Genomic DNA, 23,922 nt, shown 5'->3' with positions numbered 1-23,922 from the left:
TTTTGTCTTAATTTTTTTTGATCATCATATAGTAGGTGTTTTAATAAATGCTTACTTGCCCGATTTGGTGACTAGATAATCTCTGAGTCTCTATCTGCTCTCACAATCTATGAACTTAGTTCAGGACCTTTCCACTACTCATTCTAAATACTACCTTGGGCAGGAAGCATGGAATAGAAACTCACAGGAAGTAGGTGAAGTGCTTTCTTTTGTGCTGTCCCCCACACCTGGAACACTCTGCTTCTTTTTTACCTCCTGGCTTCCTTCAAGTCTCAGCCAAAGTCCCCCTTTTTGCAAGAAACCTTTCCTTCCTCAATATTAGTGCATTCTCTCTGAGATTATGCCCAATTTATCCTGCATTTAGCTTCTTTGTACATTATTTTTTTGAATATTGCCTCCTCCATTAGACTGTGAGCTGCTTGAGAGCAGAGAATGGGCTTTATCTTTCGTTTGTTTGTTTTTGCCTTTCTTTGTATCCTTAGCTCTTAGCATGGTGCTGACAAGTATTGGATGCTTAATGAATGCTCCTTGACTTACTGACTCTGGGAAAGTATATTAACCTGTGGTTTGTATTTCCTTACAGCTCTGCTCTCATCTTGGTGTGAAGAGTTGGGTCGGCTGCTTCTCCTCCGTCACCAGAAAAGCCGTCAGAGTGATCCTCCTGGGAAACTCCCCATGCAGCCTCCCCTTAACTCCATGAGCTCCATGAAACCCACACTGTCACACAGGTGAGTCATTGTGGGACAGCTAAGAGTTTGGGGTGGGATCTTGCTGACTTAGATCAGCTTCAAGGATACTTGACAGTAATTCTGAGGACAGATGCCAGGGACATTGGTCCCACACTCCTAGCAACTGTCCGCATGTGGTCCAAAGATGTCCTCGCCCAAAGGAAAGGGCAAGGCTTGTTTCTCTCATCAGACCAGTTGATGTATATATGTCCCATCAAAACAGGAGCTCCCCAGGGCTCCCTGTGGCTCCCCAATGATATCTCATTAAAATGAGACTGGACTTTTTTCTTCCTAATTATAGAGCAATCCTGACCTTGGAAGACTCTGCCCTAGCCAAAGGAACTTTCCCTATCCCTCCTTCTAATCACTACAGGAAAACCCCAAAGTTTAAGGCTTTCAGTAAACTAGAGGGAAAAAAAGGAATAAAAGGAGGCCTGGGAAAGGTTATCAAGACCATTTTTCTGCCTCTAGTTGGGGCTTTATTCAGTTTACCTTTGGAAGAATGCTAGCTGCCTCTCTTGTAAAGGAATGGTTGCTAGAAAGTTAGTTGGCATACTAGCCCAGCCAGAGGATGGGGTCATTGGGCAGCCACCTTAAAGGAAGCAGCCAAGTGCACGCCTGATATTTTGCCTCCTGGGTGTCCAGGCTACTGAGCTCTTCATTAGGGTTGGCTGCTTTTCCCAATTAATTATCCCAGAGGTTCCTGTTTCGAATCTACAGTGTTCATGCCTGAACTTTCAAATGGTCACCCCCTGAACAATCGGGCCCTTTATATTATTTAGTCTCTCTCCTTTGGGGTGATGGCAAAGATGAGTTTCTAGAGCAAAGCAGTCCATTCTCAGTTATCTGTGCTGTGGGAGCAGTGCCTGAGTGAGCTAAAGCAGCGGGTCCTCCAAAAGGAGCTCCCGATGAGCTTTGGAGCATGATATGGGAGGAGGAGTTCAGAGAATATCTGATACAATTCCTTCAATTCACAGCTAGGAAAGGAAGGTGGAAAGATCATCAGACTTTTATAAATCAAATTGTAGACTTGTCAGATCTTCAGAATTAGCAGGGACCACGGGTGTTTCAACCTCCCACCTCATCTCTGAAATCTTATCTGTGACATCAGGGACAAATGGGCATAGATAATCCCTCGAGCATTCCCAGGCACAGAAAGTATTTAAGTCACAGGACAGACCCTTCTATATTGTATAACTCTATTAAAAAAAATTCCTTCTCAATCCTCAACCTAGAAGCAGCTGGGTGGCCCAATGAATATGAGCCTGGATTCAGGGAGAGCTGAGTTAAAATTTAGCCTCAAATATATATAATCTCTGCAACCCTGGACTACTCATATAACTTGTTTGCCTCAATTTCCTCAACTGTAAAATGGGGTTTATAGAAGCGTACCTACCAAAGTTGTGGTGAAGATCAAAATGAGATATTATTTGTAAATAAAAGTTTAAAAAAAAAAAAAGTAAATTTAAAAAAAAAATTGTAAAAAAAAATTTTAAAAGTGCCTGGCACATAGTAGGTACTATATAAATATTGGTTACCTTTCTTGCTAAAGGGTTTATAAACTTCAGCTGCAGTATTTAATATTATTATGATGAGGCGCCTTCCTGCTTTATAGTTCTGGCTTTAGGATTACCCTGTGAAGCCATGCATTTAGGAGCAGGATCTGTGACTTTACTGATGGAGGATGAAGAAATTCCCTCGACTCATGGGGTTGGCAGCTTCTCTGCAGCTGACAGGGCACTGTGTGCTTTAAGGGACTTTCAGAGACCCAGAGACAACAAATGGCAGAGGGGGCACTCAAATCCAGGCCTTTGAGGCTCCAAAGCTGGCTTTCTACCTGCTCCCCCAATACCAAGCAGGGACAGGTCTTTGGGTATCTGAGATGATTGTACCACATCCCCTAACTCAGCCTTCTCTTCTGAAGATCCACATCCCCAGTTCTTTAAACTTCCAGACTCCTTTGTCATTGTCTTTTCTAAAATGGGACACCCATATTTGAACATGATGATAACAGTAATAGAGTTACAGGTCTGAAGTCAGAAACCCTGATCTTCCTGATATTAAATCTGGCCTCAGACACTTACGAACTAACTATATGACTCTGGGCAAATCACATAATCCTGTTTGCCTCAGTTTCCTCATCTGTAAAATGAGTCGCAGAAAGAAATGGCAAACCGTACTGTTAAAACCCCAAATGAGGTCACAGAAAGTTGGACACAGCTGAAAGAAAAATGACTTAGCAATATTTGAACACAATACTTCAGATATATTCTGACTAGAGTAGAATATAGGGGCAGAAAGTGGTACTTTCTGTGGTGAGAACACTATATTTTTGTTATTAAAACATAACATTGTATTCATTTTCAACTAATTCTATCCATATGAACTCCAGATACAAATGAAATTCTAACCAGTTTGCCCCATCCTGTAGTTTCTTTTAACTAAATGTGGGGCTTGACATTCATTTCTTTTAAGTTTCATATTTATATTGGTCTAAAATAGTAACCGCTGAAGATCATTTTGAATCTTTATCTCATCAACCAAAACATTAGTTTTCTCATTTGTAATTTTGATGGACATATTTTCTGCCCATCAAAATACATTATTTATTGTATAATGTATAATTGTGTAATGGAGAACCTTATGGACTCCAAAACAGATCTCCTTCTAGTTTGACTATTAATCAGATTTTATCAACCAGTATAAGTTTCTTCATTTTGATTTCTAAGATCAAGGATCACACACAGAGTAGGAAAAAGCTTTCAAGGTTATCCAGTCCACCCTTCCCCATTTACCATAAAATGGAGTAATTAAATGATTTGCCCAAGATCACAAGTCAATAAATGGCAGAAGCCAGTATTTGAACACATGCCCTCCATCTCCAACGTGCCATTCTATCTAATTCCCAAAGGACTTTGTCAAATATTTTGCTAAAAATTATGCTACTGCTATTACTACCTCCAGTGAGGAAGCCACAATAAATAAGAGAATAAAAAAAGTAAAGTAGGTAAGGAAAACTCACTTTCTATAGGTTTGAGGACTTTCTTCATGACCCTTTGAAATAGGTAAAGAAAATATCATTGTGCTCTTTTACAGGAGGAAATTAGGGTTTATGGAAGTTAAGTAGCTTACTCACATGGGCAGTCAGCTAATAAATAGCAGAGCTCACAATAAAACCTGGGTATTTTAACCTGTTTTTCTACTGTGAGGCACTTCCTCCCATGGGGGAAAAAGGGGATCCTTCTGTCAAGTAAACAATTACCACCAATTTGTTTGTTTTGAACAGTTAGAATTTTAAGTGAGAGTGTTCTTAAACCAAATATTTTATAAATATGGTTTGGGGCAACAAATTCTTCCTTCCATTTATGTTTTATTCAAATGAATGTTAAAATTAAACTATATTAATTCCACTCGTCTCCAACAACAAATATTTGCTATTGCCTGTGAATCCATAGAGGATAATTTAAAAATAGTAACTGTCCTCAAGGGTCTTACAATCTAGTAATCAGGACTTGGATATAAAAAATAAACAAAATATAATAAGGTAGTTTATGAGAAGCACCAGATGAGAGGTATAGATTATCAGTGGATTGGTGGAACTAGAATGGAGAAGAAAAAAGGACAATAGACGCTGAAGCCTATGAGGAAAGATGTCACAGTAGAGTTGGGACTTTGGCTGAGTAGAAGCTTGTATCAAATTTAGAGATCCAAGAAAAGGGGGTGGGGGAGAAAGAGGACAGGATTTCTAGGTGAAAAAGATCAGCTCTGGCTGACTCCCTGGAGTGTTTATTGGGCCAATTGGAAATCAGATGAGGATTAAAACTCAACCTTGCATTACTAGGCACCTCATAAATATTTGGCAATTTGATTTGAAATATTTAAATATTCCAAAGGGGACAGCTCACTCAACATGGAGAGCAAATTGTATTGTAAAGTATCTGGTAAGCACAAACTGCCAATTCTTTATTTCCCCCATTACATCCTGAGTTATGTTTAATTTCATTTTATAGATAAGGAAAACTGAGCCTTATGGTCACATCCAGGCATCCTTTCTCCTCACCTCCCTTTTTGACACTGGTATCTTAGTTCCTCTTCTCATAGAGCCTTGGATTTGCAGAGAGGGGGATAGGAGGGAATAAATATTTGTTAAATGCCTACTATGTATCAAACATAGGATTAAGTGTTTTAAAAAATTATCTCGTTTGAATGTGAAATCTTGGTTTGCTTACTTTGTATCTGCTGTGTGACTTTGGGAAAATGCTTTTACTTTTTGTGCTGCCTGATTCCTCACTTTTAAATGAGATGATTCAAATCATCCAACAAACGTTATTAAGCTATCTGCAAAGCATGGTTGAACAAGATGGTGTCTAAAGGTTTCTCACCTTTAATCTTTGATCCTATTGGTGTCCAGAGCATTCCCCTTCCTCCTTTAAGCTGTTGGGAATGGCTTGGTGATTCTGGCCAGGTCTTGAAGTTTGACCTAAACAAGTGAAATCTCTCCAGTTTTATTGTATACTCTACCCTTTGGTGGGGCAACTAGTTCAAATCCTGCCTCAGATACTTACTAGCTGTGTGACCGAAGGCAAGTCACATAATCCTGCCTGCCTCAGTTTCCTCTTCTGTAAAGTGATCTAGAGAAGGAAATGGCAAACCACTCTATAATCTTTGCCCCCCAAAAAAACCTCAAATGGGTTTATGACTAACATAAGAATCACCTTTTCCTACTGCCTCTATCACCTCCCAGTGATGGTTCTCAGGACCTATTAGTCTCTGTATTCATCACTTATGTCCCTGCTCTGGATCCCTCTCCTTAGTAATGATCCTTCACAGAATGTTGGGGCCCAAAGGAACCTTAGAGGTCATCCACTGTGACGCTGTCCCACCCCTCCCCATTTGACATATGAAGATACTGACCCCAGAAGGTAGGCTGCTCAGCCTCACTTACTGTGTATTTAGCACCAAAGCATTTTAGATTTGGAATGGCTTTTAATAAACATTTGTTGACTGAGATAAACTAGTCAAATCCCTTGGTTTTGCAGCTGAAGAAACTGATCACATAGTTAGTTAAGTGACAGAACTAGGATGCAAATCTAGGTCTTCTAATTCCAGAATCAGGGATCTGTCAGTACATTGGGGTGCTGAACCTTCTCAATACTGACTTTTTTAGATCTGGAAGGAAGGAGACAAGCATTTTTTTTAAATCACCTACTATGTGCCAGGTGTTTTGCTATTACACATATTACCTCATTTGGTTGTCACCAAAACCCTGGAAGGTAGAAGCTGTTATTACCCCTATTTTACAGGTGAGGAAACAGAGAGTAGCACAGGTTGAGTGCCTCATTCAAAGCCTATAGATAGTAAGTTCTGAGGCCACATTTGATCTCAGGTGTTTCTGATTCCAAGCCTCCCAATCTGGGCACTGTGGTGGCATCTCCAGCATTTGTGTGGTAAAGCTAAGACACACCTTCTCAAAATAATTTTAAGAGCATAAAATAAATGGGAATTTCAAAGGAAATTATTTCTGTTTAAAGCAAGAAATAACATTTTTTCCAGCCACATTCACAGATTCCCTGAAATTGATCCCAAAATCCCTTGTCTATAGACTGCAGGTCAACTACCCAACACAATTATAACACTAGATCTCATAATATCATAGGTGAGCAAGGGGCGGGAGAACAGGGAATACAGAAGCAGAAGATCCAAGCCAAAAACTTTATGATTTGGGACAGAAAAAACATTTTACGTTCTCCTTTGCTTTTCATCTCTCTGACTGAGTTTATCCCATTTATTCCTATTAAAATGAAATAGCTTCTTATTTTCTCTGCCAGAAGTTATACACCATTCCCAGTACTATTCCTGCAAAAAACTCTTATAAAAGTCTATAATACTCATCTAAGATAGGTGGAAAGACCTGGAGTCTAGAAAGATTTAAATTTGAATCCTGTTATACTAACCATTTCTGAGACTATTTCTTCATCCTTAAAATCAGGATATTGATACCTAGGACACCTGCCCATTTCACTGGGCTATTTCAGAAATCAGTTAGATTTTATGTAAATATATATTACATATTTATACATATACACATGTATTATGTATTTGTGTGTGTATATGTATACATATATACTTTACATAAGATATATTTATATGTACATACCTATGTCTATATATATTTGTGGTGGGGGAGGTGTGTGTGTGTGTGTTGAGAGAGAGAGAGAGAGAGAGAGAGAGAATATTTTTGTAAACCTTAAGGCCCTACTTGGGTATCTACTACTTATGTACTACCTCATATAGTCATAAAGTACATGTTTACATATAAGCATACACACAAGGAAAACCATAAGCTCCTCGGAGATTATTCACACACCCTACCACATTATTTCTAACACTGGGCTAAGTATATGTAAGCATTAATTAAATATTTGTCGTATGAATTGTACGTTGATTACGAAACAGCTAGAGAAAAATATAAGATTCTCTAGTGGAAGAACTAAATTGTTAGAGTATGCAGCAGCAGGAGCTGCCAGTGCTTGCCTTTAAGAATTCCCAAGAAGGAAATAATCCCTGTGGGCTGAGTAAGCACTTAATAAATCTTAAGGGGTTGAGCCTTGAAATCTAGGCAAAATTTGCATGACTTCATGTCTATAAGGGTTATCATATCCCTTGCCTTCTCAATGGGTGAGAGAGGGACTTGAGGAAGAGAGAATTTGGAACTGAAAATAAAAATTGTTTGGAAAGAAATATAGGCAAAATGGAGTTTTTATATTGCCTCATTTTATGAATCTGCTTCTTCGTGAAGATCACCCAAATGAGCATCTACAATAACAGAACAATTATCCATGCTAATTGAGTGACCACTTGGCTTATCTGAAACATTGGATCATTCAAAATAATCTCCAAAATAAACAACAGGGAGGGGAGGACATCATATGCTAGAAAAATCATGAAGTCTCAGAAATAGGAAGAGGGCAGTAAGAATCAACATAGTGGAAATAGGATAGTGAGGAGATCCCAGAAGAATAATGTGAAATAAAGATTAATGCTAGTTGAATGACTGACTGGATGAATTGGGATGGAAATGGTGGAGAAGCTTCCTTGCCAGACTAAGGAAGATTGGATTTGGTCCATAGGCAGTTGGGAGTAAGGAAAAGTGACTGAGGGTCTCCTTTACAAGGAAAGATTGGGGGAAATGTTTTAAAAAGAATAATTGTATGGGGGACAGCCAGGAGTCCACTTGCCAGTCTGATTCTGGCAACTATCACGTCTTTGCGAAGTTCCCCACTTGGATTATGAAGCTTGAAAATGGAGTGGGGGGGGGGGGAATGGCCTTCATATATCTGTCAAATCAGCTACCACAAAAAAAAAATGCCAGATGCCACATGGGAAAAATACCATCAGAGAAGGAAGGTATCATAGGAGGCAGGATATCAGAGGAGACAGGACCCAAAAAAAGAACCAGCAATAAGTCAATAGTAATTCAACAAAAATTTATTGATTTTTACTTACTATGGAGCAGGTATTGAGAAAGGCAAAAATGGCCCCTATCCTCAAAAAGCTCACAATCTCTATGGCCTTAAATGTTCACATTGCAAATGTTCAATCTATGAGTAAGTTAAAGATCCTAAATACAAAGAGACAAATTCAGCCTTGAATTTATCATTAAGATTTAGTAGTTTGGGATTTTACTAGACTATGGCTAATTAAATGGTACAGATACTACATTCAAAAGAACAAGAATAAAGAGGCTGTGAAATAGCATTGCATATTTACACAGTTTAATACAGTTTCCCCTTCCACAATCAAAGACCTTAGGGGCATGGTGACCTCTTAATCTGGAAAATCCTTTAAAGTTTTTTGGTCCTCCCTTCTTACCAGAGAAGAAGTCTGAGTTGTTGTGATATTAAAAGATAAAACATGTTGATATTATACAATACTATGTATATGATATACATATACATGTGTGTGTGTGTGTATAATACATTCCACAAAATTCTCCAAAACATTCCCATTTAATTTCTTTTGCCAATCTGATATATCTATTGAAACCATAATGGGGAAAGTTACAGTGTGAAAGGGATAACTCTATATCCATATGCAAAATCTAGGAACCACAGAGGGTGGAGAGTATTATGATCATCATTACAGTACATGTAATGTAATGTACAACGTAGTTTGCAAAGGATACTACAAATTTAACTGGACAAAGAAGAAAAATGGATAAGGAATATGGGGGAAGAGACATGATACACCAATGTTGGGAGTTTGAGCTACTCAGACATCTGTTGGAGCTCATTTTTGCCAAAATAAAAGCAGCTGATAAATTTATGGCTTGTCTCTGATCTAGGAAAACTTATATAAACTGATACAAAGTGAAGTAAGCAGAACCCAGAGAGCATTTTGCACAATAGTAGCAACTTTATAAAGAAAAACAACTTAAGAAAGGCTTCAAATCCCCATCAAGGCAATGATCAATCATGATCCAGAGGACTAATGCCAGAACATCTTACCCACCTCCTGATAGAGAGAGGTGCTAATTTACCAAAAGATAGAGGAGATGATAAAAGAAACAGCATGCTACTGTAGACCTGATTCTGATCACAAAAGAGAATCTGGTTGCTGAAGTAGAAATGATTGTAATTTTAAGAAAGAAGTGAGGTGTTTTTTGTTTTTTTGGTTTTTTGTTTTTTTCATAATAGAGGAGAGGAAAGCTGAATGTTGTTTGATATATACTCTAGATTTTAGAAGAGTTTTAGAAGGGAAGGCAACCCAAGGTATTGGAAGATGAATTCATTCTAAAGAGTGCCAAATTCTATATCAATAGTGTCAAGAATGCTATATACAAAATGAACCCAGGCTGGTGATAAATATTAAGAGACTTTTTTTTTAGCTATGTTGATGGCAAGAAGAAGATGAGGGAAAAAAAAAATAGGATAGATCGTGATGAATCCAATTAGGATAACAGAGAGTCCAGAAAGGACAAAACTAATTCTTAGTCTTTTTTCTCCTTAGGAGTTCTCCAAACTGGGGAGGATAAGACAAGAGTGGTTAATAGGGACATAAAATTCAAGCTAAGTAAAGAGATGATCAAAGAGTACCTAACTGTGTCTCATTGGCTTCAAGTCACCAGACCCAATAAAATGCTAGAATACTGGAGAAGAAGAAGAAGAAAAAAAGCTGGCTGATTGGTTGCTGAGCTCATATTAATGATGTTTAAAAAATCATAGAGAATGGAAGAGTTGTTTCTGTATCAGAGAGGGGAAAGTATCCCAGTTTGTTTTTTTTGTTGTTTTTTTTTTGTTGTTGTTGTTTTAAGGTAAAAGAGAAAGACTCTACAGACTCTATCTTGATAGACTTAACTTTCATTTTAATTTGGAAAAAATGGATAACTGATTAAAGGGATGGCTTATGAACAACTAGAAAGGGAAATGGACATCATAACATGAATTCCTTAAGAAAAAAAAAAAGGTCATGTCACCCTAAACTCTTTTTTCTTTTTCTTTTTTTTTTTTTTTCTTGGACTGTTACTAGCCTGGGCTTAAATTTAGATTTATCACACATGCTATCTTTGTAGAAAAGACAGAGAGATGTGAGCTTGATGATAACTCTAGTTAAATAGATTCAAAACTAGTTAATGACCAGACCCAAAGAGCAATAGTCACTAATGAGTCACTGTCAACTTGGAATGAAGCCTCCAGCTGTATGCCTCTGTAACGAGCACTTGACCCTATGTCATTTACCATTTTCCTTATCAGATCTACAGATAATACAAAGGAAGTAAGTATACCTAATTTGTTGGATGACAGATCCAAAATGATTTTGACAAGCTAGAATAATGAGCCAAATCTAACTTTTGAGTTTTACAAGTACAAAAAGGAGAGTTTTGTTCTATAAGCTTGAGATTTTCAGAGGAGAGAAAACACAATATGAATCAGTGATGTGATAAAGTAGCCAAAAAAGATACAACCTTACTCTGCTTCAGAAAAACATAGTGTCCAAAATGAGGGCAGTGATGTTCTACTATGCTCTGCCCTGGTCAGACCAAATTTGGAGTATTATGTTCAATTTGGAGCACTGGAGAGTATTCAAAAGGGGACCACCAGAATGATAGAGGGGCCTCAAGATCATAATAAGAAGACTCCCCTTAGGAGGGACAGGATAGCCTCCTATTTCCTGGAATAAAGCTCTGGCATATATTCCAGAAGCTTTGGGGTGGAACAAACACATAGCCTTAATATGAAGGAAAACTTCCTATCTGAGCCAATCAGAAGGAAAAAGTAGCATTCTCTATTATTAAGAACACCCTATTGTTAATGCTATCCACAGTACATGTGGACCAGGGATGGCTCTGGAAGACTTGGATGAAACTTTGGAGATCATCTAAGCCTTTGCCCTCATTATATCTATAGGTTCATAGGATTTATATCCAAGAAGATACCTTAAAAATCAACTAGATCTCAAAGTGTGGTCTCTGAATCCATGGGAGTTCCTAAGGTCAAAATTGTTTTCAAAATAATGAAGAAATAAGATGTGCAAATTTCTAAATATCAATAGTTATGTCATTCCACAACAAAACAAAAACACAGCTCTTGGAAAGGGAATGATCCTCAGAAATTTTAGAACATGTACATGGGTTTTTGTTGTTGCTGATACAGGCCAACTCCCTCATGTTATAGAGAGGTTAAGTTACTAGTCAACAAGTTATATAGTAGAGCTAAAGTTTGAGTTTCAGGCTTCTGACTATTTCTATCACATGCCAGTATTGTTGTTCAGGTTACAATAGATCATATACATAGATCAATAATCTATGACCCCTTCTAGCCCTACCATTTCTTAAAATATTCTTGTTCAAGGTATGGAAGTTATTATGTTATATTCAGGTGAGACACTCAAGTTCCAGGGTCTCCTCCAAGATAAAGTAGTAAGAGGCTAGAATGCTGATGGGTGGTCCTGTTCTTAAGGCATGCTGGTAAGTGAATTAAGGGATTCCTCATTTCTCTTAACTATTGAATTTTTTCTGTGTGATAAAATCATGCATCCTCCATCATTAAAAGAAACAGTTCTTGGTTTTTGCTCATGAATTTCTAAGATTTTCTTATACCTATTTGAGAAAGGGGATAGGAGGAGGTTGAATTATAATTTCATTGATGTAAGGAACTTCCCAATGCAGAAACTCCCTCTGCCAATGCAGACCAGCAACTGTACTTCAACTTATAGTCTTAAGAGAGTTGTAGGGATACTTAGAAAGGTTGAGTAGTTTATCCTGGAACCCCAGCCAATATGTAGTAGGATCAAGGCTTGAACCCAAGAGTTTCTGTCTAGGAAACTCTGGTTTGCTTGTTCTGTCTTTTTCCCCCTTCCCCCAACCCCTTCTTTCTTCCTTGCACTTTTTATTTCCCATTTTCTATCACTATATATTTTCTCCCCATCAACTATAGGAAAATGAAAAGTGAGTTATTCCCAAATGAGAAAAGGTTCCCTGCTTTTTCCTTATTTCCCTCTCCCTCCCTACAATTTGATGGGTGTTTTGTTTTGTTTTTGCTGAAAGCTCCCAGGTTTCTTTGCTATCTGGAAGATTCAATTTTGTCCTATTTGTGCTAAGCTAAAAGGACTTCACTTCAGAGTAAAAGATGTAAGAATTAGAGAGTAAGGAATCACTTGAGACTTAGAGGCTTTTAGATAAATCAAGGGAATCTCATGCCCATTCAACTATCGATATGTTGGGTGACCCTGAACAAGTGACTTAAGTTATCTGTGCCTAAGCTGCCACACTAGTGGAATAAGGAAGAAGATGCATAATCTATCCTTCTCAAGGATATTGAAAGAATTAAGGAGACATTTCAGGAAAGTCCAATATTCTGAACAAGTTCTTTTCTTTCTCTCTTTCTTTCTAAAAAACCACAGCACTTTTGATAATTCAGAAGACTGAATTTTAGTTCAGAGGAGCTAATAGAGGAGTTAGAAAAAATGCTGTGACATTTAAGCATATGCCTGTATGTAAATCAGACCCATGCCAGCAGAATGCTGGGTCTATTTCTAGCCTATTCAATGCTTTGACATAGTGGTATTAATTAAACATTTATTGGCTTGAATAGAATCTTGTAATAGAAATCCTTATTTACAATTCATTCATTCATTGGTGAAGACTGGTTGTAATGGATTTGAGTGCTGATCTTGGTTTAGAGATATGGGTCTGCCCCTAATTGGCTGTGTGTTCTTGGATAAATCCCTTAACTTTCCTAAACTTCAATTTATTCATTTGCAAAAATTTATGGGCTTGGGAAAGGGCAAATAACTTATTGGTATCCTCCCAGTCTGACCGGCTTATTATAGGAATAGAATGAGATAAAGTATCAAAGTACTATACAAATGTAAGAGATTATATTTATTATCCATCCACATTGTTGATATGCAAATAAGGGCTGCTTGCAAATAAGGGCTGCTAACGTAATTTTAAAACATTTCAGCTCTGAAATAGGTTAAATAAATCTTGTTTACACTATTAATTTAATTAGTAAATCCTTTCTTCATGGATGGTAAATTTTAGCTTGGAATTATCACACGTTCTGAATCAGTCTCAGCTACATTAAAGCGATATTACAGTCTTATAAAATACCTGCCTAGTGGGAAAAAAGGACCCTCAAAAAACAACAGTAACAACTCCCCCCCCCAAAAAAATCCCCAACCCTTTCTTTTTCTTAGGGCTCCAATGAGCTCTCATTTTTATAAGTTTTGTCAATAACTAAGATCTGCCTTTTCTGTGGTCAGTGGTCAAAGGTAAGGAATAACAGGTCTCTTCAAGTCTGTAGGAAATAAAACATCACTTCTAGGAGGAAGATATATATCTGAGGATAAATCAATTCCTGCTCTCTCAGTTTTAGTGTTTCCTAAATGCTTGGATTCTTCTCTCTCTCTTTTTCTTTCCTATTAAAACAGAGGCACAAACAAAAACTCTAATATGCTGTTAGATGCTCAAGTTTCTAAGTTTCACCGCAGGGAGAAAAGGAAATAGTCCCCAGTAATTGTGGTGATGGAGAGGCTCTCTAATGGCTCACCGAAATTAAAGAGGGTTGGAACTTCAACTCCAATCACTGGGCTCAGTGTTTCATTAGTGGTAACAACAAAAGCTCTGCTCAATAGACAGTGTGTTAAGAACCTGTACAGATGTATCAGGGAAATTAATTAGGGCTTGACAATGCCTTTAATGGGAATTGGTTATTTCTCCCAAATAAAGAGGCTATTAGAAGAGGAAAGAATAATATCAGGCTAGCCAGGGGGCTCACCCTTTTTTTATTTTTATTTTTACCCTCCCCCTTTTCTCCAGTAGATCCAAATGATCACCTAAGGGAGAAACTTCTTCCTTATTAAGGGTTGATACAATAATATTACCACCTTGCATTTGATTAGCACCTCATGCAGAATGCTTCTTTTGTTTTCAATCCCATAAGAGTCTTCAGAAGGCTTTGAGGTTTTCTTGGCAAAGGTACTAGAGTGATTTTGCCATTTTGTTCTTCATCAGCTCATTTTACAGATGAGGAAACTGAGGCAAGCAGGGTGAATCGACTTGCCCAGTTAGGAGATATCTGAGAACAGATCTGAACTCGGGAAAATGAGTCATCTTGACTCTAAGCCTGTAAATCTGCCCTGTTGCACCTGGCTGCCTTTGAATGCTTCTATATTGTTTATTATTATTATTTATTCAACCTTCACTATGGGGTTAGACATTGTGCTGGCACTAGTGAGGCGATGATCCTCATAACCTTCTTTTGAAGTAAGAAATGATATTATCTGGTGATGATAGGGTGGCAGAGAGGAGGATTATACGTGTAATTTCATATATATGGGAATCTCAGTCCTGAGAGACTGGCACTGGGAGGTTAAATGACTGAGTTTATAGGGTGGAAGGGCAGAGTGCCCCCAGGAATCTACCTGACTGAAAGGCTGCTCTCGATTCACAGCTGCCTCTCCCGGATCTGTGAGGATATATTTGGGCATGGTATTATTGTGCATATATATAGACGGTGATTGGACCATCCATACATGACAGTGATGCTATTGCATGGCTGATGTAAACGGTGATTTTATGGTTAGGATATGATGTGGTATTATATGGCTAGACTTCCATGGAATTATGATTAGGTGGTGCTATTATATAAAATCATTCTTTGAATGAGCTATGACTAGGCACTGATGTTTGGATAGGATGTGATGTGGCAGAAACAGATGCAAATGGATTTCTCAGAGCATCCTTATAGCCGGGGCTTTATTAGCCTCGCACTGGACCAATTGCTGGGGCTCAGGCCTCCCTTGCCTTTATGATGCCTTAACTCAACGTCTGGTTTGTTGAGTAAATTCAAGCATAGTTGCCCCTCAAAACCTCCACCAGTTACCCCCTTAAACATACTTCCCCAATCCTCATTCTCCCTCTTCCCCCAATTCTGTCTCCCATCTCCATCGTGCTAGCTTTCCCGTATCCTCCTCTCTCCTATTTCCTTTCTTTTCCATTTTCCCATCTCCCCTCCTTCCTTCTACCTTCGCTCCTCTTATTTCCTTCCAACTCCCCTCTCGTCCCTGGGGAGGTCGAATTCAAAGTTTAGAGGAGCCGCTTCTCCCCTTTCCCCAGCCAGGCCTCCCCAGCCCTTCCTCCCACACGCCCTCCCTTGCCCTCCTGCAATAGCTGATTTTAGCGTCGCGTCTGGTTTACTGTCTGCCCACCTGCCTCTGAGGACATCTCTCTACTTTGCCTGGAAAGAGCGGATGATATTGAGAGTAGTTGCCTGTGAATAAAGGTGGGGGTGAGGTCAAACTGGGGCTTTTATGTGTGTGCCGCCCTTCCCCCCCACTCAGGAACCAAAGCTCCCCGAATTCCAAAGCCCACTCTCGGAAATCATCTCGCTGCTGATTTTTTAAAATCCCACACACCACACATCCCCGCCGTGCTCCAGTAAGCGCGTGTGTGTGCGCGCGCGTGCGTGCGTGTCTGTGTCTGTGTGCCAGCTCGCGTGACTTTAGGAAGAGGCAAAATCCCCCCCCTCCCCGCCCCCCTTCGGAGTGTCAATTAGCTCCATCTATCTCGGAAATGCGAGTGCCTGCGAGCTTTCCCGGCGCCGTCGCCTCCCTCCCGCTCCACCTCCAGCCCGTGAGTCAGTCTCGCCCGCTGACGGCCGCCCGCGTGGCGCAGGGGCCCGGGCCAGAGCCCCCTCCTCTCTCCCCGCCCCCGGGGGGCGGCTGCTGCTCGTCGCTCGCTCGGCAGCCCCCTCCCCGATCTCCCACCCCAGTCGAGCCAGGGCACTGCCGGCCCCGCCGGGAACAAAGGCGGAGGGAGGGGAAGGAGGCTCCGGGCTCGCTGGGAACAATGAGCTGCGGGCTCCCCGGGGACCGCGGCGGAGGCGGCGGCGGCGGCGGCTGCGAGCCGGGGCGTGCGGAACGGGATCGTCGGAGCCGAGGAAGGCGCCGCCGCTAGGATGCGCGCCCGCCCGGGGCGGGTGGATGGGGGGCCGGCGACTGGGGGCTGCGGGAACCCCCGGTGCAGCAGGGCCGACGGGAGCCCCGGGGGGCGGCAGTAGCAGCGCGACCCATGTGCGATTGGCTCCCCAGCTCCGATTGATCCCTGGCGGGCAATAAAAATTAACCCCGAGCCGGAGCCTCGGGACTGCAAAGCCTCCTTCTAGAAACCCAAACAAACCGCAAGCCTCCGCCGCTCGGTTCTTTCCGGGGAGAGAACAGGTGGCATGCGAGGCCCAGCTAGACCGACACCGAGGTGGCGGCTGCGGTGACCCAGGAGAGCAGGGACTTGTCACCGCGTGGCCGGGCCCTGCCCCGGGGGATCGGGGGCCGGAGCGAGGCGGCTGAGGATCCCTGCGCTGCCGGCGGGAAGGGCCACCACCTCCGCCTCCACGGTCGGGTGGGGCTGACGGGCAGCCCGGCTCGTGGGCCCCAGGGCAGGTGGCCCTCTCAGTCACCTTGTGCCCTCCGCCTGCACGGGGACACGTTTCTCTACCGAGAGGGAGAGCCAAACACAGTTGTAGATCCGTACATGCCTCCTGCTTGTGTATGTATGCATGCCTCCTTTTTGTATGTGTGTGCATGCACGTGGAGAGGGGTGTGCCCTCGGGGTTCTCCGGGCTTGCCGAGCTAACTTTGGCTTGGGTTGTGGGGTTCTCACCCCAAAGGCAGGTCCTTTATTCACTAACCATAATTACAGCCGAATCTGACTTGGTTGTTAAGGGGAGGAGGGAAGGAGGGGACTGAAAGAAGGGAGATATTTTTCCACCTAGAAAAATGAAGGCTAACAACACCTGTAGCTGGGTAGAACATCGGGACCGATGAGCGCAGTTGTTTGAATTTCATTGTGTAAGGCCCATATAGAATTCCCAGGTGACTGGGGTTCATAATCTCTCTCCTGTCTCCTCCATACCTTCCCGAGGGTTTTGCTTTTTAAGTAACTGCCTCCTTCCTCTCCAGGAGTGACTTTGAGCCTTTGAGTGTGATGCTTCTTAGACTGGTCTCTAAGTCCCTGAGCTAGCCCTGAGTTTGGCTCCTCCCCCCCCCCCATTCACCCTCCTCTGTCAAGGCAAACGGGAACCCCTTCCTTGGAAGCTCAGGTGTTGTCTTTTTAAATGGACAACTAGCCTGGCTGCGGCTGGCTGAAGTGGGAACCTAGAGTGTCTGGGAATTGTGTATTGATGTGACTTGAGTGTTTGGGAGAAAAGACTTTGGAGATGAAGAAGGTGAGAAATCAGATTCTTGCTAATTTATTTTACTGAGATGCTTGTGGGGCCAGATGCCTGCCATCTCTTTTCCCAGTGGGTGGAAAATCAAAGAAATGTTTCCTGCTTTTAGGTCCCTTTTCATCTTCACTGACACAGAATTATATATTATATTCCATGATTTGTACCCCAAAAAAGACTTGCAGGAAAGAGGAGGCTTTTGGTTGCTCTATCTGACTACCAAGCCTTTGTGCCCTTCCAGCCTTCAACCTCTCTAAATAAAAAAGTATCAGCCAGGTTCCCCAAATCCAAAGGGGCTTTTCATAAACAGAAAAAGTCTGCAGCACGACTGTAGGTCTTTAGGATCAGTGGGCAGAAAGTATGTGTTTCCAGAAGGTAATTTTCTCAGAATTTTCTATCTCAAATATTCACTTAGGATCATAATATCTGGTCAGAAGAGATCTTAAAGATTATTTTGTGGGGGCACTAGATGGCACAGTGGATAGAGCACTGGCCCTGAAGTCGGTAGAATCTGAGTTCAAATCAGGCCTCAATATACTTAATGTTTCCTAGCTGTGTGACCCTGGGCAAGTCACTTAACCCCAATGGCGGGGAGGGGAAGATTATTTTATGCTTCTCAGAGGGAGGGCTAGGAGCTTCCAAGACTCTTTCAGGGTTTCCACAAGTCATACCTATTTTCATAATAATACTAAGATATTTTAGTTGCTAATATAGTAAACATAATCCACTTAAACAAAAACCTTAGGAGGAGGGCCTTCAGTAATTTTTAAGAGAATAAAGGAGTCCTGAGATTAAAAAGTTAGAGAACTGCTATCTAGACTGAGTCCCAAATAAGGAAAAGGAGTATCACAGTTTAAGAAGTGACATTTTCTAAGTTTTAATCCAGGCCTTCTGATTCCAAATCCAGCCTGTACCAGGCTACCTATTTCAGGTAGTCAGTTTAATATTGGGAGAGGAAAGGAGAGAATTTTGTTTCCGGCCCAGAAAGCAAGGACTCTGTAGAATATGATTGGGGGAAGAGGGAGGCAGGAATGACAATTGTTTTTTGTCTTTTACTAAATGCTTATTGATTAATAGCTTAATCCAGTGGGAGCTTTTAGGTGCTTCTTCAGTTCTAGTTGGAAATATAACGCATCCTGGCTGTAGTGACCAGCATGGCCATAGGCTTATGTCCTCTTATTCAGATAGATTATGTCCCCCACTGGGCTATCCTGAAAAGAATGGTTTGCTTTCCTTTGAGGTCCCCAGGAAAATTGATTGGTTCTAGCCCAAGCCCATCATTTTACCAAAAGGAAAATTGAGATCTAGAGAAGATGCTTGCCCAAAATCATGTCCATGTAATCATGGTACATGTAGGTCTTGTATGGGAGCTGGGGTAAGTCCAAAAATACAGGACTTTAAAAGGGACTGACCTCAGATTGAGATGGCAGGAGACAGGCCTTATTTTCTTGGGTTTCCAAAAGGCTAAGACACTTGGTTAAGGTCACTTTATTGTTATCTCTCATGTTTTCTCCTCCTGCCTTTCTCTCTTCTTTCATACAATCTAATATTACCCATTCCTCAAGTTTTACTGCCTGGTAATAGCCATCAATATCAGTATCTTCCCAAGGACAAAAGGCCAGGAGACATATTTTGGAGTTCTCAATAAGATAGGGCCTATAAGAGTTTGGTTCTCTATTCACAGTACCATTGGATTGTGTACTGGTTCTGTCTTATTGGAGCATTGTCTATGATTCTTGGAAGGACATTGATCAACTGGACTGCCCAGACTTCACCAGCCAGCATGGTGAAGGACCCAAAGATTTATATCATACAAAAGTGGGTTGAAGTAACTAACTGGTAATGATTAAACTGGAAAAGAAGAGATATTAGAGGAGATGTGGTAATTTAGCAAGCTCTTGAAAGGCTGTTAAAACTAAAAGAAGATTGGACTTACTTGGCTTACCCTCAGAAAGCAGAACTAGGATCAGATTTGAAGTTGTAGATATTGGGGAAAACTTCCTAGCACATAGTGAAACAATCTGTCTCCATTGGTGGTAGAACCTCCCTTACTTGATATTTTCAGAGTTGAGCAGTGGTTTCTTGAAGACATAAAAGAGAAGGGATTCCTCTCCTAGTTGGACTTAAGCATAGGTGCCAATACTGATGTTTGGACTAGCCAGACTCTATGATTTTGTGATATTTTTTCAAATGACCCAACTTGTGAATGAGCCACACTATTTTTCAGGAGAAGAATTCCTTCTAAAATGCTTTCTAGCTCAGTCACCTGATCCCCATTAAAAAGTCCTCAAAAGGTGAATTAACCTTTCTCCCCCTATACCAGATTCCACATGATATTCTTCATATTGTAGTTGAGTGAGCAACTCAGATAATTAAACTAAGGAAGGTGATCTAACTCCTGTCCAAAATTTTTCATTTAGATTAGTATATTTCCAAGTAGTCTGATGCAATTTTTCTTCTCTTTTGGAGGTCCGCTCTTTTGGAGTGATATCAATTCCCATGTTTCTGGTGAGGAAACATTTATAAAGTCATCTTTATTGGAAGATTTAAGGACTCTTGTTTTTAATATCCTAGTTCCTCTCTCTCTGGAGCCTTGGAAGATATATTTCTATATCTACATCTTCATCTATTTCAAGCTATTATTCCCTTTCACATCAAGGAATAAGATCAAGAATACAAAGCTCTCCAAAACACTGTCCCAGTCCTCAAGGATAGTGCTAGATAGATAGAACAAAAAGATGATTAGCTAAACAAGGAAGCATACAATGAGTGCCAAATAAATGGTGCAGATAAGATGTAGTGGATCTTAAAAGAGGCCTTGATAACTGAGCTAGGCCTTGAAGGAGTGGTAACTATGTATCCCTCAAAGGATACAAAGACAGAATATTGCTTCAAAAAGCTTACATTCTATTTCAGGACAACAACATATAGTCAAATCGATACAAAATAATTACAAGATAATTTTCCTGAAGAAAGGCAAGAGCACCTGGGAGATCAGGAAAGGATGAATAAAAGTACATTTACTGTGCACCAAGGACAGTGCTATGTGCCAAAAATACAAATACACAAGCAAATACTGTAGTATCTGCCTTTCAAGAAGTTACTATTGTAGGGAATGGTGGCCAGGAAGGAGCTACTTTGTTCCAGAAGGTGATCCTCAGAGGGTCCTTTACTAGACCGTGGTGGCCATTGAATGAGTATATTGACAGACATTCAGAAAAAATGGCAGAGTTGATGGGATCATGGTTCATGATCCCAGAAGTGGGGAGGGGAGGTTATGCCTGTGGTGGGAAGAAGTGGTTGAAGACATCCAAAGCAGAGAGTGTGAAGTAAAATATGGTGCTTTGCTGAAATAGTGGTCTAGGGAGCTATCAGTGTGAATGAGTCAGGAGTCCTCAGGTAGGAAGTGGAGCTTGAACTAAGCTTTGAAGGAAACTTGGATTCCTAAAAGAAAAGATGATATTCGAGACTTGAGAGAATATCTGTGTTGTGTTGTGAGAAATAGTGAGAAGGCCTCTTTATTTCCATCATAGAATGTGTGGAGAAGAATAATGTATAATGAAGCTAGAAAGAAAGGGAAAGACATTCTAGGTAAGGAGAACCAAAACAAAGATCAGGCTTGTGTGAGAAATAATTTTGAAGACAGAGGTGAAGGGCAGATTATAGAAGACTCTGAATCCCTGACTGTTGGATTTGATTCTGAAGACATTTGGGAGCAAATGAAGGTTTTTGGCTAGGAAGGAAGAAAGGGATAAAACAAAAGAACAGTGTATCATGACTAGGAGGTGAAAACTATTAAGGGCACGGAAACTATCAGAGGAAAAAAGTAGGAGGTAGAGAGCCAAAATGTAGGTAGTGATCCAATTATGAAGATTCTTGAATACCAGGCCAAGGATTTTGGCTTCATCCTATAGGCAGTGGGGAAGCCCTTGGAAATTCAAGAGCAGAGAATCAACCAAGATGAAAACTTTAAAAAAAAAAAAAATTAGTCCCAAATCCTTTGGCCCTTCCATACCTCAGTTTCTCTTAGTAAATAAATAAGACATTATTTTTTAATAAAATTTTATGGCTGTCTTTTGTTTTACATCACCTACATTTCCATTGTTGACTAATGTTTTCTAAGAATACTTTATCTATAGTTCCACTGTCCTTGGCATAACTTGTCTGTCAAGCCCCTGATTTTGCATAGCAGGTATCAGCTATTCCTCTTTTGTATCAGTTTAAGCATTGAAATAAAAAACCAGGCAACTAATTTAAATTACCTTTGGAGAAAAATCCTAGTGACTCTGGCTCTCTCTGGGCACAGGGCTGCCATAAGAGCCCTCCTTTCCCAGTGGCCTCAGTGGAATAGCTGGAGCCGAGATTTTTCAGAAAAGAGAGTCAGAGACAGAGAATCTAAGACAAGAGGTTTCAATATGCTTGCCGTGTTTTAGCCAATGAGCTCATATATGGCCTTACTTGCCACTATGCCCCTTTTTCCCCCTTATAGTCTTGGAATTACATCCCAGGGTAAAGGACTGAATTCTTCTGTCTTGAAGGAATAAGGTCATATTCCCAGCAGCAGCTCATCTCCTCTGCCACATCATGGCGAGGCCTCTGTTGCGTTCTAGGCTTCGGGTCTATGGAGATGGACTCCTCAGTCCTGGGTGCAGGCTCTGTACTTGGGAGTGAGTCCCTGCTGTATGATCCCTGCACCCAAGATACCCTGAAGAATGTCGCCCCCCCATATCTCTGTTTCCTCCTACAGTGATGGGTCGTTCCCCTATGACTCTGTTCCTTGGCAGCAGAATACCAACCAGCCACCAGGATCCCTTTCCGTGGTCACTACTGTTTGGGGAGTGACTAACACGTCCCAGAGCCAGGTAAGACTCTTGCCCCTCCCTTCATTCTTCCTTCAGAGTTATGAAAATCCCTTAGTTAATATCCCTACATTCCAAGGGGCTTGGAATGCCATCCTCAGGTCACCAGGATGTGACCTAGCTAGGAAAGAATTTGGATTAAGTACATTCAAATATTCTTTAATTGAACTAGGAATTAGCACTGGGGGAAAAAAACCTTTTCTCATCATCAACCTGCTCCTATTGACCTCCTATCAGGGAGGATTCTAGTTCCAAAGGGAAGGGTGATCTTTAGTTACACTGTAGATCAGATATAGAGCACTTGGCACTGATTTGATGTGACAAGGGTGGTGGTCTACTAGGTGTTAGTCCCTTATCCCAAATGAAACTTGCTTTGGCCACATGAGAAGTTTGGCATCCCATTTGTCACTGGCCAAATGAAGCACTGGATGGACTAAGGGAATGTGCTTTGGAAGACCTTCTTTAACTAATCTGCCTGTGGATTGACTACTGCAAAATCAAGTGACAACTCTCTGTGAATGATCATTTCCTATCCTGTTCTACATACTAATCTTTCCGCCATCCCTCCTCTCCCTGTCTTCTCTTGATCATTCACCCAGTCTTTATTGAGCACTTATTGTTTGCTCATTCTTATGCCAGGCACTGTGGAGAAATACAGAAGTATAAACCACAAGTCCTTTCCTCAAGGACCTTCTTTACGAAGACAGAATTAGCATAGGAACATTTGACGTGAGATGCAGGATTAGATCATAGTCCATTGGGCCCAAGACTCTGTCTTCAACAGCAAACTTGATGGAGGGCTGTTATTCTCCTTGTCATCACCTGCTAGTTTAGAGAAATCTCAGCTCCTCTCATTGCCATTTGTGGCTTTGTCATTCAGAAATGTGTCTGAATTCTTTGGGAATACATTTCTGTCTCAGGAGTAACAAGTTCATTAAGTTTACGGTCCGCTGTGCAAAAAAACCTAGAAAAATCCAAAACCCTTCATTTTATTTGCTTACTTGAGTTTCAAAGAAGACCTCTTCCTCCCCATCTTTTGGGATCTGTTGGCTACCATATCCACAGTTCTACAGGTTTCAAACATTTCTTCTCTCAGCCTTCGGTTATTTAGACTAACAAATCCTCATCTTCAGTCTGTCCTAACATGGAAACACCCTCTCCATAAATGAGGACGTAGCATAACGCACAGTCTAATAATACTTCTTTTCCTCCTCCCTTGGGCCATTCTTCCTTCTTCCTTCCCTCTTATGTTCTTTCATCATTTATCCTTCTTCCCCCTTTTGGTTACCAGTATGACCATTATTTTTCTTCACAGGTCCTAGGAAACCCCATGGCCAATGCCAACAATCCTATGAATCCTGGCGGAAACCCCATGGCATCTGGAATGACGACCAGCAATCCTGGCATCAACTCCCCCCAGTTTGCTGGGCAGCAGCAGCAGTTCTCAGCCAAGGCGGGCTCCACTCAGCCCTACATCCAGCAGGGGATGTATGGGCGGCCCAACTACGCGGGCAGTGGAGGGTTCGGGGGCAGGTGAGAAGAACAGGGGACCCTGAAGGCCACTGGCATAAGCTAGACCAGACATTTATACTTGGCCTTGATGGCTTT

At 41.1% G+C, this 23,922-nt stretch overlaps 1 protein-coding gene across 14 annotated transcripts in view; it reads left to right on the top strand.

The window, feature by feature from the left end:
• Positions 1-23,922, top strand: part of ZMIZ1 (zinc finger MIZ-type containing 1) — a 424,473-nt gene that overhangs the window by 364,114 nt on the left and 36,437 nt on the right. For all 14 annotated transcript variants that reach the window (XM_074296721.1, XM_074296726.1, XM_074296720.1 and 11 more), the window contains 3 exons: positions 584-728; positions 22,203-22,317; positions 23,630-23,847. In XM_074296721.1, coding sequence (XP_074152822.1) covers positions 584-728; positions 22,203-22,317; positions 23,630-23,847 — 478 coding nt within the window. The remainder of the gene's footprint in view (positions 1-583; positions 729-22,202; positions 22,318-23,629; positions 23,848-23,922) is intronic.

The sequence above is a fragment of the Sminthopsis crassicaudata genome, chromosome 2, assembly GCF_048593235.1.
Source record: "Sminthopsis crassicaudata isolate SCR6 chromosome 2, ASM4859323v1, whole genome shotgun sequence".
Classification (NCBI taxonomy): domain Eukaryota; kingdom Metazoa; phylum Chordata; class Mammalia; order Dasyuromorphia; family Dasyuridae; genus Sminthopsis; species Sminthopsis crassicaudata.
Note: the sequence above shows the minus strand (reverse complement) of the source record. Positions and strands in the feature narration are given on the sequence as shown.